The sequence below is a fragment of the Chiloscyllium punctatum genome, chromosome 21 (assembly GCF_047496795.1).
Source record: "Chiloscyllium punctatum isolate Juve2018m chromosome 21, sChiPun1.3, whole genome shotgun sequence".
Classification (NCBI taxonomy): domain Eukaryota; kingdom Metazoa; phylum Chordata; class Chondrichthyes; order Orectolobiformes; family Hemiscylliidae; genus Chiloscyllium; species Chiloscyllium punctatum.
The window spans coordinates 19,979,117-19,995,393 of NC_092759.1; the positions used below are offsets into that span (position 1 = coordinate 19,979,117).

Sequence of the window (16,277 nt, forward strand, 5' to 3'; positions counted from 1 at the left end):
TCCCATGAAATAGAAGCCCCCTTTCCCACACCAATCTCTTAGCCAAATGTTTACTTCCCTAATTTTCTTATCCCTATGCCAATTAGCATGTGGCTCGGGCAGTAATCCAGATATTATGACCTTTGAAGACCTGTTCTTCGATTTCCTTCCTCGTGCTTGACAATACCCAAACAGGTCCTCCTTCCTAGCCTTGCCTATGTTGTTAGTCCCAACGTGGACCACAACAACTGGATCCTACCCCTCCCGCTACAATATCCTTTCAAGCCGTTCGGAGATGTCCTGCACCCTGGCAGCAGGCAGGCAACACACCATGTAGGACTCCCGATCTGGCTCACAAAGGATACTATCTGTCCCCCTAATTATAGAATCCCCTATAACAATTACTTGTCTTTTTGCTTCCCCCTCTTGAATGGCCTTCTGCACCTTGGTGCCGTGGTCAGCTGGCTCATCCTGTCCACAGCCCTTTTCCTCATCCATACAGGGAGCAAGAATCTCATACCTGCTGGACAAGGTCGAGGGCTGAGGCTTGTCCACTCCTGACCTCAGAATCCCCCTACCTGCCTCACTTACAGTCAAACCCTGTTGTTCATGATTGACTGAATTTGAATTACTTAATCTGCCGGGTGTGACTGCCTCCTGAAACAAAGCGTCCAGGTAACTCTTCCCCTCCCGGATGTGCTGCAGTGTTTGAAGCTCAGATTCCGGATCATCAATTCTGATCTGGAGTTCTTCCAGCAACCAACATTTGCTGCAGATGTGGTCACTGCCGTTCACAATGGGATCAGCCAGCTCCCACATAATTCAGCTATCTCTCGCCATCTCTACTTATTTACTGAATTTATACGAATGTATGAGTTAAACAATTGTTTGTACTTCTCTATCGTCTTATTCAACTAACCAACTAGTTGTATGATTTTTAACTTTGTAACACCCCAGTCCAACACCGTCGTCTCCAAATCATGATTGGAGATAGTCAGCATGGCTTTGTGGAGGAGCAGGTCATGCCTCACCAACCTTATTCAATTCTTGAGAACATGACAAAACACATTGTTGTAGGTAGAGCAGTGGATGTGGTGTACATGGATTTTAGCAGGGAGCTTGATAAGGTTCCCATGATAGGCTCGTTCAGAAAGCAAGGAGGCATGGGATACAGGGAAATCTGGCTGACTGAATACAGAAATGGCTGGCCCATAGAAACCAACGGGTGGTAGTACAGAGCAACCTCGATTATGTGGCATTCGATTATCTGAATATTGGATTATCCAGCAAGATCGCAATGTTCCGATGTTCGCTAAATTGTGTTATCCGGCATTCGATTATCCGGAATTCTATTAACGGAACGAAATACTCCCTGCCCATGTCCTTTGGATAATCGAGGTTCCTCTGTAGATGGAAAGTATTCAAGCTTGGTGACCAGTGGTGTTCCGCAGGGATCGGTTCTGGGACCTTTGCTGTTTGTGATATTTGTAAATGACTTGGCTGAGGAAGTGGAAAAGTGAGTTAGTAAGTTTGCTAATGACACAAAGATTGGTGGAGCAGTGGATAGTATGGAGGGCTGTGTAGATTGCAACAGGATATGTCAGGATGCAGAGCTGGGCTGATAAGTAGCAGATGGAGTTCAACCTGGAAAAGTGTGAAGTGATTAATTTGGAAGATCGAATTTGACTGCAGAAAACAGGGTTAAAGGCAAGATTCTTGGCTGTGTGGAGGAAGAGAGGGATCTTGGGGTCCATGTCCATAGATCCCTCAAAGTTGCCCCCCCAAGCTGATAGAGTTTTAAGAAGGCGCATGGTGTGTAGGCTTTGATTAGCGGGTGGGGGGGGGGGGTTGAGTTTAAGAGTCCCGGGGTCATGCTGCAGCACTACAGAGCCCTGGATAGACCACACTTGGAATATTGTGTTCAGTTCTGGTCGCCTCATTAGAGGAAAGATGTGGAAGCTGTAGAGAGGGTGCAGAGGAGAGTTACTAGGATGTTGCCTAGACTGGAGGGCATTGTCTTACTATGTGAATGGTGCTCTAAACACGGAAAGTATTGTCAAACTGATGACAGTCAGATTTTGTATGTCTTAAAGGTAATAAGTAAGACAGGAGCTTTTCTCTGTAACCATGGACTAGTGTTTTGACATATTTTTATATCTGCTTAGGAGGCAAAAGTCCCTACAGACTACTTACACTGCAGCCTCCCTGCTACAATGCTGGCTTTCAATGCAAAACAACCCGTTAGAATTAGTGGGAGGGATATTGCTGCTTTGGAAGATACACCAATAGAATGCTGGAATTCTTCAGCCTCATCTGGGGCTCCAAGTTCAGCTTCAGAAGTGTTGAAAATTCAAACTGACAATTGAGTGTAGTAACAATAATGTAAATCTTGCTTGCAAAATTCTTTTGATGTTGCCGGTGTTTATGAGACCACGTGTCATGCCATTGAGAGCTCAGACAAGTAATGGGGTCAAAGGTTTCAGCCTGTTTTCTTGTACAACCTCATGGCATTGCATTGTGTATTAGTGACATGCGTTTTGTACCAATCCCACATGAGCCATCCAGAGGACCCTCACGGACTTTGAGAACCACTTCTATGGCCGAAATTTGAATCCAGAACTCAGAGGTTGAAGGCCTGCGCCTAAACTATTGCACCAGTTCCCTTGCTATTACTGGAATCAATGGTGCAGCATTGGCAATGAAACTACACAAAGTGCTGATGAGTCATTGAAAGAGTTAACTTCTGGCTTAAAGTTGTTCCATTGTGGTTAGGCAGAGAACGGAAACGTTGTATGTGTGTGTGTGTGTGTGTGTCTATGTGTCTGTAAGAGAATGCAAGAGTACCAGGCAGCCAGCAGGGGAAGGAGAGGCTTGTTTAGTTTCAAGACAGCTCTGATCTGAGACACAACACTGTTATGTCGGACACTCGAATGTGTTTAAGCGTCTGAGAATGAATGAATCGGGGAACAGCACTATCAATGGGGAGCACCTGATCAAAATCAGGGTCTTTGCTTCTGTCACCTCCTTTGTTTTGCTGGCTTTCTTCAATCTCGTAATTGATTACACCATTCTGAGTGAGGACCGTCTGCGATCTCAAGCTAGGTTTGTTTTGCTGTTCCATCTTTTGGTATCCGGTCTGATCTACTTTGGTCTGAGCAGCACTTTCTATCTCCTCATTTACCTGGAGGTAGCCATGTCAGCCTCGTGTTGCCTGATCCTCCTGATGTTCCTGATGATGAGCGGTTCTACCATCCTCCTGACCCTGACTGTGATGGCGGTTGACCGATACTTGGCCATCTGTCACCCGCTCAAGTACAGCTCCTTCTGCACCCCATGTAAAATCTGGATTCTTAGCAGCATGACCTGGGTGGTCTCAGCTGTCATCCCTCTCATCCTGGTCTCCCAGCATATGAGGAAAGAACCCAGCCAAATGTTCACGAGCTGCTCAATCTCCAACTTTCGTTCCAGCGACAGCATGAAACACACTTCTAAAATCCTGCTGATCTGTATCTGTACAGTCCTTATTCTCTTCAGCTACTACAAAATTCTGGTGGAAGGTAAACGTATTGGTGTGCTGAACCGGCGCAATAAGAGGGCACGGAGCACCATCTTAATGCATGGGGTGCAGCTGGCAGTCTACATAATCCCAACATTCATCAACTTCATTTTGCAACAAGTGGCTCATGCCAGGAAGCTTGATGAGAGCACCAAGACTCTTTTTGAGGTACTGAACTTTGCCTTCTTCAGCCTGGCACAGTGCATCAGCCCTGTTATCTACGGCCTGCGCAAAGAGGAGTTGTGGGAACTCACTTCGCACAAGTTCCCATGCTTCCTTTGGGACTTCAAGGGGACTCTGGAGTTGGTGCGGACGACTCTGCTCCTGCCCACAAAATCGAGCTCTCCAGCTTCAGTCCAGACTTGTCCTGAGGTGCTAACTCTGGTGAGTGAGGAGACCACAGGAAAATGCATCGAGTAGTGCTACCAAACCCATTTCTAGATATCTCTTGGGCTTTCACGGAATTTTGCCACCCCTAACTGATCTTGTGTGTGGTCAACAAACAGGTTTCTCAGTCTTTGGGAAAAGGGCACTAAAATCTCTCTGACTTTTATTGTTGAATATTTTTGTGCATTATGACTAAACGCGATGACCGAATGTTGATGACTAATAGTTTTTCTTTGCGTCTCCTGTAAATACCCCCTCCCCCATCCTCAGTTTCCCATCGTTTCTTCGCTTCTCAATTCAAACACTTAAAAATAGTTGGAAATCCAGTCCAGGAGGGAGATTAGGAACAAAACACTTCAACCTTTAGCTCTTTCACAGAGCTGGCACAGGCATGGGAGATGGACCTAATGGTCTCCTGCTGCACTCTTCCAAAACAAAACCTGGAGGGACTAAAACAAGGATTTAAAAATATGAAGAGAAAGTTTGGTTTTTTTTTACACAAAGGACTTTGGATTGGGAGACAGCAGTAAATCAGAAAAACTACATGCAGTTATAAAGAAAACTATGAAGAAAGACCGTTAATTGGTACCCAGCTATGAAGAGGAATGTGGCGAGTTAATGCATGTTATGATGTTAATGCTTTGGTTATTTTTGGCGTAGAGCTCAAAATAAACAGTATGCTGCACCCTGCCTAAATACAAATAGCATCAGTGCAAAATGTGAAAACTAAAGAGCTTTTGGGAATACTGGATTCCAAAGGTGAATTGTGCAGTGAACAAAAGGAGCTGCTATCTGTACAGAATGGCTGACGAGGAACCAGAGATAATGCTCAAACTAAGCTCCGGAGAGTGAAATTTTCAGCAACTTTCTGATTGTGAGCTTGAGTTCAAGTGCTTGCATGTCAAGGAGCCCAGATGGTGGTCATTGTGGTGAAATGGTGGAATTGTTGTCCAAATGTACAGTCCACTGTACAGACTATAGAGTGGGAATGGGACTGTAGCTACATTTGGGGACAATTGAAATGGCTGCTGGCAAAGGACAACCCAAATGCTGATTAAAACAAAAAATGCAGCAGAACTGGCAGCATCTATGGAATGGGAGAAAAGGAGTAAATGGTTCAGGTTAAAAATATCTTGTTGTCCTGCACTATCTCACTCCCAGAATTTTATGTTTTCCTGGGTTGTATCCTATGGCCAAAAGATTAGGAGAATATTACTGTTCCTTTTTGTTTGGAGGCAGTAATACTGTAAATACTTTTATGTATTTTTAGGCTTGAAACTGCCAAATAGGAAATCAAGCAACAAAACGTGGCAGGAAAACTTTTGTATGCGGCCTACAACTAAATTAACAATGAAATAGCTATATGTCTTTTTTTTTAAATTGCCAGTCCCAATACTGCTATGATTTGGTTTCCTGTAATATAAGGTTTGTGTATGATTGTGTTTTTTTTTAAGAGACTGATTAAAGTCATCTGTGAATTGAAACTGTTCAATGCTGCATGGGTGATTGAAAATCTGTCACTGTTGTCTTTAGGGAATTGCACATGAGAATTGTTGTGTCATTTGCTTTGAAGTTACATATTTTGGAGTTACCTCCATAAGAGCCATGGCTCAGTAGGTAGCCAACTCATCACTGAGTCAGAAGATTGCGACTTTGGTGTCCAACTCCAGAGACTTAAGCACAAGAGTCACAGCTGAAACTCAGTGCAGTACTAAGAAATTGCTGTACTATCGTAGGGTCAGTACTGAGGGAATGCCACATTGTCAGAGAGTGAGTACTGAAGGAGTACCCATTTTTAGGTATGTGGGAGTACTGCACTGTTGGAGGGTTAGTACTGAAGGAGCACTGCATCATCGGAGGTTCAGTCCTAGGGGAGTGTTGCACTGTCAGAGGGTCAGTGCTCAGGGCATGCCTCATTATCAGAGAGTTAGTACTGAAGGAGTGCCACACTGTGGGAGGGTCATTACTGAGGGAATTCTGCACTGTGAGAGGATCAGTACTGAGGAAGCACGATATCATCAGAGGTTCAGTCCTGGGGGAGTACTGCACTGTTGGAGGATCAGTGCTCAGGGGGTGTCACACTGTCAGAGGATTAGTGCTGTGGGAGCACTGAACTGTTGGAGGGTCAGCGCTGAGAGAGTGCCACCCTGTTGGAGCATCTGTATTCAGGGAGCACAGCACTGTTGCAGGGACAGTGCTGAGGGAGCACTGCACAGTTGGAGGGATAGTGCTGAGGGAGTGATGCACTGTCAGAGGGTAAGAGTTGAGGGAGCACAGCACTGTCGGAGGGTCAGTGCTGACGGAGCGCCGCACAGTTGGAAGGTCAATGCTGAGGGAGCACTGTACTGTCAGAGAGTCAGTACTGAGGGAGTGATGCACCTTCACAGTGTCAGTGCTGAGGGAGCACTGCACTGTCAGACAGTCAGTGCTGAGGGAGCACCGTATTGTCGGAGGGTCAGGGTTGAGGGAGTGATGCACTTTTGAGGGTCAGTGCTGAGGGAGCGCTTCACAGTTGGAAGGTCAATGCTGAGGGAGCACTGCACTGTCAGGCAGTCAGTGCTGAGGGAGCACCGTACTGTCAGGGGATCAGGGTTGAGGGAGTGATGCACTGTCGGAGGGTCAGGGTTAAGGGAGCACAGCACTGTTGGAGGGTCAGGATTGAGGGAGCTCAGCACTGTCGAGGGTCAGTGCTGAGGGGCCATCGCACAGTTGGAAAGTCAGTGCTGAGGGAGCGCTGCACTGTTGGAGGGTCAGTGCTGAGGGAGTGATGCACTTTCAGAGAGTCAATCCTGAGGTAGTACCACTCTAATGTCAGTGACATATTTTGTTGAGTCATGCTCTGGCTGGCCTCTCAGGTGGTTATGAAAGATTCTTCAGTCACCATTTAGAAGAACAGAAGGGCAGTTCTTTGGTTTTCTCAGTGTTCAGTTTGTGGGATCTTGCTGAGACCAATTGACAAATGTGTTTCCTTCATTACTGCAGTGACTAAACTGTAAAGCACTTTTAGATGTCCTGAGGTTGTGAAAGATGCTAGATAAATGCAGGTCTGTGTATTCATTTTCCATGATGGATTTATAAAGAGTCTTTCACATAATGAAATGTCCCAAGGTGCTGAACAGCAGATATTATCAGACAATGTTTGCCATTGATCAAATGAAATATTAGCACTACTGGTCATTAGCTTCATCAAAGGGGTTATCTTTGAGGAGTGTCCTAGTACAGACAATTGGACCGAGATGGAAAACAAGAGCTTGAAGCCAAGGCAACTGCCAACATTAAGTAATGGAAATCTATTTTTTGGGGGGGCTCGTGGGCGGATGCAGAAGATACAGAATTGCATTCTCTTCACAATAGACTCAGTATCAGTCATGGTGTCTTACAGTTTCAGGGGCATAAGCAGAATTTTGGATTTCTTTTTACATCTTGTTTTTCTATATTTAGAAACAGTCTCTGAGTTGTCAGCATTTCTCTGGAGTTGTGTAGATGTTTTTAAAACTGCTCAATTGCCAGGGAGTTGTCTAACCTGATTATCTTGCCTAAATGTCTGTCAATGTTCCTCTGAAACTTCTCCCTCTCATCCTTCCCAAGCTTCAACACTAACAACTTCCCTCAACACCACTAACAGCACTCTGACACACTCTTCCTCCTCTCTGGCATCACATTCTGTTAAAACAAAATCAGTTTTCTCCCTCTCAAGTCCTTACCTCCCTAAGTATTCCCTCTCTCTTAGAACTTTGACCTGTAATGTCAAAGCTTGTTAACGCTTTCCTGCTCCTCCATGATCTCTTTTCCAAAGCTTCTCAAACCTGATTGCCTCCTGCACCCAAATTGTTCAGCTAAACAATCTCACTGCATGAGGGACTTGATTAAGCCATGGGAAGATGAGGTATGTCTGTTCTCCACCCCTCCATCACCTGCCCAGTCTCTGTACCCACACAGTTTCAAACACACACTACTGATTAGCTCCATTGTTACTCCATTGAAACCTGCTTAAAAACCCATTCCATGCTTGCCTGGGCAGCAAAGCAATTGCATCTTACAGCACAGAAAGAGGCCATTCGGCAAATCAAAACTGTGCCAGCTTTCTGAAAGAGGTTATACTTAGTCTCTTGTTGCAAAGAGAACAATCACAACTCTTCCAATCTCTCTGCAAAGAAAAAGATAGACAGAGAGAGGCCATTTTATCTGTTATCCATGTGCTATTAATGAAGACCTTCCTCCCTGTTTCAGTTCTGTAAAATCTCCACTGCACCCTCTCCTTATCCTTGGCATCCTTCCTAAAGTTTCAGTGCAACCATTGTATACAAGGCTCCAGCTTTGCCGACATGGTCATGATGGGCTGAAATGCCTCCTTCAAAGTCATACATTGACAGTGTTTCCATGTTTAAGTTCTTGGGACTGAGTTAATGTTGGTTGAAGTTTTAATGTAATTTTCTTCTCTTAGTATTCATTGCCTCTGTTAATAAAACAGGATTATTCTGTAAGCTCTATAACCTCATCCTTCCATCTACTGTGTTAGTAAAGTCATTCCAATGTGGAAAATACAACCTAATACCAACCCATTTAATCTCCCTACAAGTATTCTCAGAATAGGAATCAGAGAGAAGTTTCACACTTATTGTGTACCCTCCTACATTTTTCAGAGATATTCCAAAAGGCTTTTGTTCAGCATTTCAGATGGCAATCTGGAGTCATAAATAGTTAATTACTTCTGAAGAATAATTGCACAGACAACAGTTGTATTTTAATCAAAGGTAATATGTTGTAATAATGGAGTCGACAGAATAAAAATTGTTTCCACTTGTTTAGGTGCACAAGACTACAGGACACAGAGTAAAAACTAGACACAGTCTTTCAGGAGTGAAACTGGGAACTTCTACATGCAAAAGATGGTTGAATTTTGGAACTCTCTTCTGCAAATGGCAACTTGTACTGCATCAATTATTCATTTTAAATCTGAGATTCATTGAATTTTGTTAACCATCGGTATTAAGCGATATGGCACTAAGTCGTTAGTTGGAACCAGGTCAGCCATGATTTCATTGATTCAAGGGGCTGAATATCCTCCTGTTCCTATGTTGCTATTTGGGAAAGTTAAAAATCACACAACACCAGGTTATAATCCAACAGTTTTAATTAGAAGCACTAGCTTTTGGAGCGCTGCTCCTTCATCAAGTGGTTGTGGAGAATAAGATTATAAGACACAGAGTTTATAGCAAAAGTTTACAGTATAATGTAACTGAAATTATATATTGAAAAAGACCTGGATTATTTGTTAAGTCTCTCATCTGTTAAAATGACTATATTGGTTTCAGTTCTTTCACATGTAAATCACAAAACTTTTTTAAAAGTTAGATTCTCAAGTGTACTTTAACAATTGGAGATGGCCTCAACTGGGACCTTGGGTTCACGTCACACTACAGGTGACCCCATTGCTGTATACACACACGGACCAACGTACACACACACACACAATCACACACACGTGCACACACACCTGCAGAACCATACACTCACGCAGACCCTGTCTCATACGCTCACATGTATACTCCCACACGCACCCTCTCACAGACTTATATTCCTTTACACTGACACTCAGACACATACACACACTCTCTCACAGACACCCATACCCCCCCCCGCCCAACACACGCATGCACACGTACATATATACGTTTGTGGGGTGTCTCTGTACTTGCAGAATTACATTTTACATTGCTCAAATACTGCATGAATCCATGTAAGTTTCTGTAAATCCAGTTTTTAGATTAGAATCAGTCTGACCATTGTGGTCACAGACAGCCTCACATAGGGAAGCTCATACCTTCAATATATTAGCTGGGCCAACATGACAGCATTAGAGTCATAGACTCATAGATCTGTACAGCATGGAAACAGACCCTTCAGTCCAACTTGTCCATGTCGACCAGATATTCCAACCCAATCTAGTCCCACCTACCAGCACCCGTCCCATATCCCTCCAAACCCTTCCTATTCATATACCCATCCAAATGCCTCTTAAATGTTGCAATTGTACCAGCCTCCACCACATCCTCTGGCAGCTCATTCCATACACGTACCACCCTCTGCGTGAAAAAGTTGCCCCTTAGGTCTCTTTTATATCTTTCCCCTCTCACCCTAAACCTACGCCCCTCTAGTTCTGGACTCCCCGACCCCAGGGAAAAGACTTTGTCTATTTATCCTATCCATGCCCCTCATACTTTTGTAAACCTCTATAAGGTCACCCCTCAGCCTCCGACGCTCCAGGGAAAACAGCCCCAGCCTGTTCAGCCTCTCCCTATAGCTCAAATCCTCCAACCCTAGCAACATCCTTGTAAATCTTTTCTGAATCCTTTCAAGTTTCACAACATCTTTCCAATAGGAAGGAGACCAGAATTGCACACAATATTCCAACAGTGGCCTAACCAATGTCCTATACAGCCGCAACATGACCTCCCAACTCCTGTGAAAGAACTGAAACCAACGTTGTCATTCTAACAGATGAGAGACTTAATAAACAATCCAGGTCTTTTACAATATATAATTTCAGTTAGATCACACTGTAAACTTTTGCTATAAATTTTGTGTCTTACAATCTTATTCTCCACAACCACCTGATGAAGGATTAGCGCTCCGCTCCGAAAGCTTATGCTTCCAATTAAACTTGTTGGACTATAACCTGTTGTTCTGTGATTTTTAACTTTGTACACCCCAGTCCAACACCGGCATTTCCAAATTATGCTATTTGGGAAGACACTGCATTTGACATTAAGATTGATGATGAAAGCAGAAGGAGGATTGTTGGCTGGAATACCAGGAGTGCTGCCTCCCCTTCATTTAAAGGCCTTTAGACAGGATAACAAAATTGGTAAATGTAACAAAACCAGAAGAAAAGATCTCAATTTGATGTACTAGAGATTTAATCCATAATCTGGGCCAATAATCCTAGCTACAGCACAGATGGAATGCTGAACTGCTGTGGGTCAGTACTGAGGAAGCACTACACTGTTGGAGGGTCACTACTGAGGGACAGCTGCACTATTGGAGGGTCTTTTCTTGAGGGAATGTTACAATGTTGGAGGGTCAGTTTTGAGGGAGTACTGCACTATCGGATGGTCATTACTGAAAGACTCATAGAGTCAGAATTCTACAGCACAGTGAAAGGCCCCTGGACCCATTGCGTCCGTGCTGGTCAAAAACAACCTTCCTGATCTCGTCACATTTTCCAGCACTTGATCAATAACCTTGTATGCTTTGGCATTGCAAGTGCACATCTAAACACTTCTTAAATGTTATGAGAATTTCTGTCTCTACGATTTTTACAGGCTATAGTGTCCAGATTCCCACTACCTTATGGGTGAAAGAGTTTTTCCTCATGTCTCCTCTGAACCTTCTGCCCTTCTGTTCAATTTATGACCCTGGTTATTGAATTTTTCATCAAGAGGAAAGGTTTCTTCCTGTCTACCCTATCTATGTCCTTATAATTTTATACATCTCAATCATGTCCACTTTAAATCTACTCTGCTCTCAGAAAAACAATCCCAGTCTGTCCAATCTCTCTTTGTAAGTGAAACTCTCCAGCCCAAGCACTATCAGACGGCCAGTACTGAGAGAGACAGCACACAGTTTAAGGATTAGTACCGAGGGAGTGCTGCCTTGTTGGATAATCGATACTGACGGAGCACTGCACTGTCAGAGATTCAGTACTGAGGAAGTGCCGCACTGCCAGAGAGTCATTACGGAGAGAGCACCATACTGTCAGAGGGTCAGTGCTGAGGGAGTGGACGCTGTTAGAGGGTCAGTGCTGAGGGAGAGCTGCACTGTCAGAGGTTCAGTAATGAGGGATTGCAGCACTATCAGAGGGTCTGTGCTGATATCATTATCATTAGGTTTTAAACCCATTTGATGTCTCAGATAGGGAATAAAGGTGTAATGGCACTATTGTCACATTGTTGTTTTTTGGAAGCTCACTGTGTGCAATTTGCTTGCCACATTTCCTACTCTTCAACAATTACAAGAAGGCAGCTCACTATCACTGTCCGAAGGATGACTTTGGATGGAAAATAAATATGTGCCCAGCCCAGTGCCGCCCAGATCCCATGAATGAATACAAAACTTAATAACACTTAAAGGATATTTAATTGTCTGTAGAGTACTTTCATATGCCTTAAGATGGTGAAAGTTGCTATAGAAATTCAAGTTGTCTTTTAATCAAAATATCAGCATTTAAAAGGCATCTGGATGGGTATATGAAGGGGTTCGGAGGGATATGGGCCAAGTGTTGGCAAATGGGACTAGATTAGGTTAGGATATCTGGTCAGCATGGAGGAATTGGACCGAAGGATCTGTTTCCATATTGTACATTTCTATGATTATATTATTTCCAAAAATGCATCAATGCATCTGACGTACAGTAGACAAACTGCTGATGTGGGGTTCGGATACTCTCAGCTCAGTATATGAGTGCTTCTAATTAGAGTCATAGAGATGTACAGCATGGAAACAGACTCTTCGGTCCAACTCGTCCATGCCGACCAGATATCCCAACCCAATCTAGTCCCACCTGCCAGCACCCGGCCCATATCCCTCCAAACTTTTCCTATTCATATACCCATCCAAATGTCTCTTAAATGTTGTAATTGTACCAACCTTCACCACTCCCTCTGGCAGCTCATTCCATACACGTACCACCCTCTATGTGAAAATGTTGTCCCTTAGGTCTCTTTTATATCTTTCCTCTCACCCTAAACCTATGCCCTCTAGTTCTGGACTCCCCGACCCCAGGGAAAAGACTTTGTCTATTTATCTTATCCATGCCCCTCATAATTTTGTAAACCTCTATAAGGTCACCCCTCAGCCTCTGACGCTCCAGGGAAAACAGACCCAGCCTGTTCAGCTTCTCCCCATAGATCAAATCCTCCAACCCTGGCAACATCCGTGTAAATCTTTTCTGAACACTTTCAAGTTTCACGCTGCCACATAATTCATACATTCATACAGTACAGAAAAGGGTCTTCGACCCATTCAGTCGACATCAGCATGTCTACCACTAAAGGTGAGCTAATCTCAATTTCCTGCATTTGACATTTATCCTTGAATGCGATGATATTTTTTAAAGGTTGTAAGGTTTTCAGCCTCCATAATCTTCCCAAGTAGTGCATTCCAGATTCCTGCCACTCACTGAGCGAAAAAATTATTTTTTCAAATCGCCTGCCCCTTACCCTAAAATTATGTTGTCATGTGATTGACCCCTCAACCAAGGGGAGCAGCTGCTCTCTATTCACCCTGTCCATATCCCTCATAATCTTATACATGTCAGTCATGCTCCCCCCTCAATCTTCCATACGCTGAAGAAAAAAATCCCAAGCCTATCTAGTCTCTATTTATAGCTCAATTTCTCCACCCCAAGCAACATTCTGGTGAACTTCGTTTGTACCCCCTCTATGCTGTCACATCCTTCCTGTAGTGAGGTGACCAGAACTGCACACAGTACTCCAGCTGTGGCCTGACCAATGCCCAGTAGAACTCCAACATTACCTCCTTGCTATTATATTGTATGCTACGACTGATGAAAGCAAGTGTCCCATTTATCTTCTAACTATCCGGCCGACCTTAGGGGACCATGAATAATTACCCCAAGGTCTCTCTGTTCCTGTAAGCCACTCAATGTCCTACCATTCATTAAATACTCCCTCATCTTTTTCCTTCTTCCAAAGTGCAGCAGCTCACACTAACCAGGGTTAACAACAATCTGCCACTGGTCTGCCCATCTGACCAACCCACTATGTCTCCTGTAACCTACAACCATCTTCTTTGCTATTAACCATGCTACCAGTCTTGGGGTCGTCTACACATTTGCTTAACATTCCCCCACATTTTCATCTTTATCATTTATAAGAAACAGTAAAGGTTCCAGTACTGGTTCTTTGGTACACCTCTGGACACAGCCTCTAGTCACTCAAATAGCCTTCTACCACTACCCTTTGTGTCATATTTCTACGTCACATTTAAAGCAGAGGCTGATGTCCAATACCTGTGTATATTGGGTAGTGATTTAGTGGTACATCCTAGCAATGCAATTATTAAACCAATCCTCTCATTGTCTGAGATCAGCAACTCACTATACAGTCTGAAGCCTGTCAAGTCTTGATCTCACAGAGAGGAACAAAGACCCACTGAGTTCCAGAGGATGTTGCTTTTGAATCAGATTCAAGCTAAAAGGCGACAGCTATTGTAAAGCTTCCAGGGAGTCATTGGAATGAATCAGATAGTTCTTACAAAGCGAGCAGAGCCATAATGGGCTGAAAGGCTTCCTTAGCAGAATCATGCAATGATTAATCAAATTGACTGTATAGTGAAGTGGCTATGTGGAAAAGGCAGAAGGTAAGACTGTTAGAAATAGGAATCAGGGTAGGACACTCAACTCTCTTGAGTAAGATCTGCCAGTGAACAAGATCATGGTTGATTTTCTACTCAATTCTACTTCTGCCCCCTTCTCCCCTGATTGCAAAGATGTACAATGCTTTGAGCATTGGAGAAGAGTGGAATTAATTAGCAAGCTCTTTTAGAAAGTCAGCACAGACAAGAGGGACCAAAGGGCCTCCTTCTTCTTGTGCTGTTGGATTCCATAAATCTGAGAAATGCATTTTTTAACCTAACTGTTGGAAGCAGCTGCCAGTACTTTCTAAAGCCTCACAAACTGTTATGAAGGAAATATAAAACAGATGCAAAGCTTTCTATTTTTAACCACACACTAAATATACTTTTACACTTCCTCTGGACTGCTTAACTCAGACAGCCATCGGCTGGAAAACTCACAGATCCTTTTGCATTTGTAATAGTCAATTAACCCTTATATAACTGGTTCACAACAAAAGACAACAGCAGCAAAGAACTGATGTTTACACTGCAACTGTCACAACCTCAGCGAGAGGGCAAGACATCCCAATAACAATGAAGTACTGGCTTTGAACTGAACTGACTGTTTTCTTGGAAGAAACCTGACAGCTAACTGCATAGCAAAATCCTATGCACAGCCAAGTGATAAAGACTAGATCTTCCATCTCTCTGATTTATTTGAGGGATAAATACTGGTCAGGTCTATGTTTGTCATTCTTTGAGGACTTTCCCAGAACTAGTTATTCGTCTGTACTCTTATATAATGAATAATCCCTTGATTTTCCCAGCTTGCTCTGATACAGTGGTTATGAGGATAGACTCTCCTGTTGCTTTGCCAGAAGTATGCTCAACAATAAAAAAGGACTGGTTTACAGTCTACGACAGTATGTCTCACCTCAGATATTATACCACCACTGCCTACAAATTCCTTTCTGAGGCATTCACCAATCTGTCTTGGACCTATATAGCCGCCCTTCACTGTAGTTGGGTCAAACTCCTGGAACTCCTTCCCGAACAGCATGTGGTTATCCCTATAGCATATGGATTTTAGCAGTTCAGGAAGGCAGCTCATTAGGGATGGGCAATAAATGCTGGACAAGCCAGTGATGCTCCCATCCTCCAAGCGAATGAAAAAAACCCTAAATCTTGATTTGCATAACTAATTGCAAATATTGTATAAAATTGGTTGGAAGGTTGGATGGAGCCATTGGCATATTTGCAGTCTGCTCTGGTTGTCCTGAAGGCATTTGGCTCTGTTAAAATGTCAAAATCGTTCAATGACAGAGACTTTCCCATTGGGGTCTGTCCAAGGATGGTTTTTTCCCATGCATTGGGATTCAGCTTGTAATTTCTGAGGTTGGCTTTCAGATTCTTTTTATTTCTAAATCTGGAATGCTCCACGGTGTGGGATTTCCATGCTCAACTAGTCAAAGAGCGTTGTCATTAGTGCCTAGGGATCCATATGAACTGTTTGAGTGACCCAGTGAAGCTGAGCTCCAGTGAACTCAGTGCCAATGCTAGATATGCAGCATTTTGAACATAAACTGCTGTGTTGAATTGAATTTGGTTTATTGTTGCATGTAATTACATGAGTACATTGAAAAGTTTACAAGTCGTCACTTATGGCACCATCTTAGGTACAAAAGTAACCAAGTATGGAATCTTGATGCAAAGCAGCAAAATAAACAAAACAAAGTTAAAAAGGTTAAACATTACATCAGTTCTTACTAAAAAATAGAAAAACAAAGCAACACAGTTAACAGTTCAACACCACAGTCTGTAAGTGCCTACCCATGCTGTGCTCACACTCCTCACAAAGCTTCAACCTTGCCCCTGCCACTGCCCTGGTCTGCCTGCTCCCACCCTCACTGCCGGCTCCATGCTGCCTGCTGTCTCTGGTTGGCCAACAATTCCAAGAGGTGGGATATCCACTCTACACTAGGATTTTGGGGGAACA

The 16,277-nt window shown here is 43.5% G+C and overlaps 2 protein-coding genes across 2 annotated transcripts in view; both read left to right on the top strand.

Annotated features, from left to right (window-relative positions):
• Window positions 1-16,277, top strand: part of LOC140492474 (disks large homolog 1-like) — a 400,047-nt gene that overhangs the window by 39,998 nt on the left and 343,772 nt on the right. The window lies entirely within an intron of this gene.
• Window positions 2,761-5,375, top strand: LOC140492643 (probable G-protein coupled receptor 148). The gene has a single exon (XM_072591676.1). The coding sequence runs from the start codon at window positions 2,930-2,932 to the stop codon at window positions 3,953-3,955; it is 1,026 nt and encodes a 341-aa protein (XP_072447777.1). The 5' UTR covers window positions 2,761-2,929; the 3' UTR covers window positions 3,956-5,375.

Excerpts from the sequence above, each read along its gene's own strand:
- LOC140492643 (XM_072591676.1), top strand. The coding sequence starts at position 2,930 with ATGAATGAATCGGGGAACAGCACTATCAATGGGGAGCACCTGATCAAA.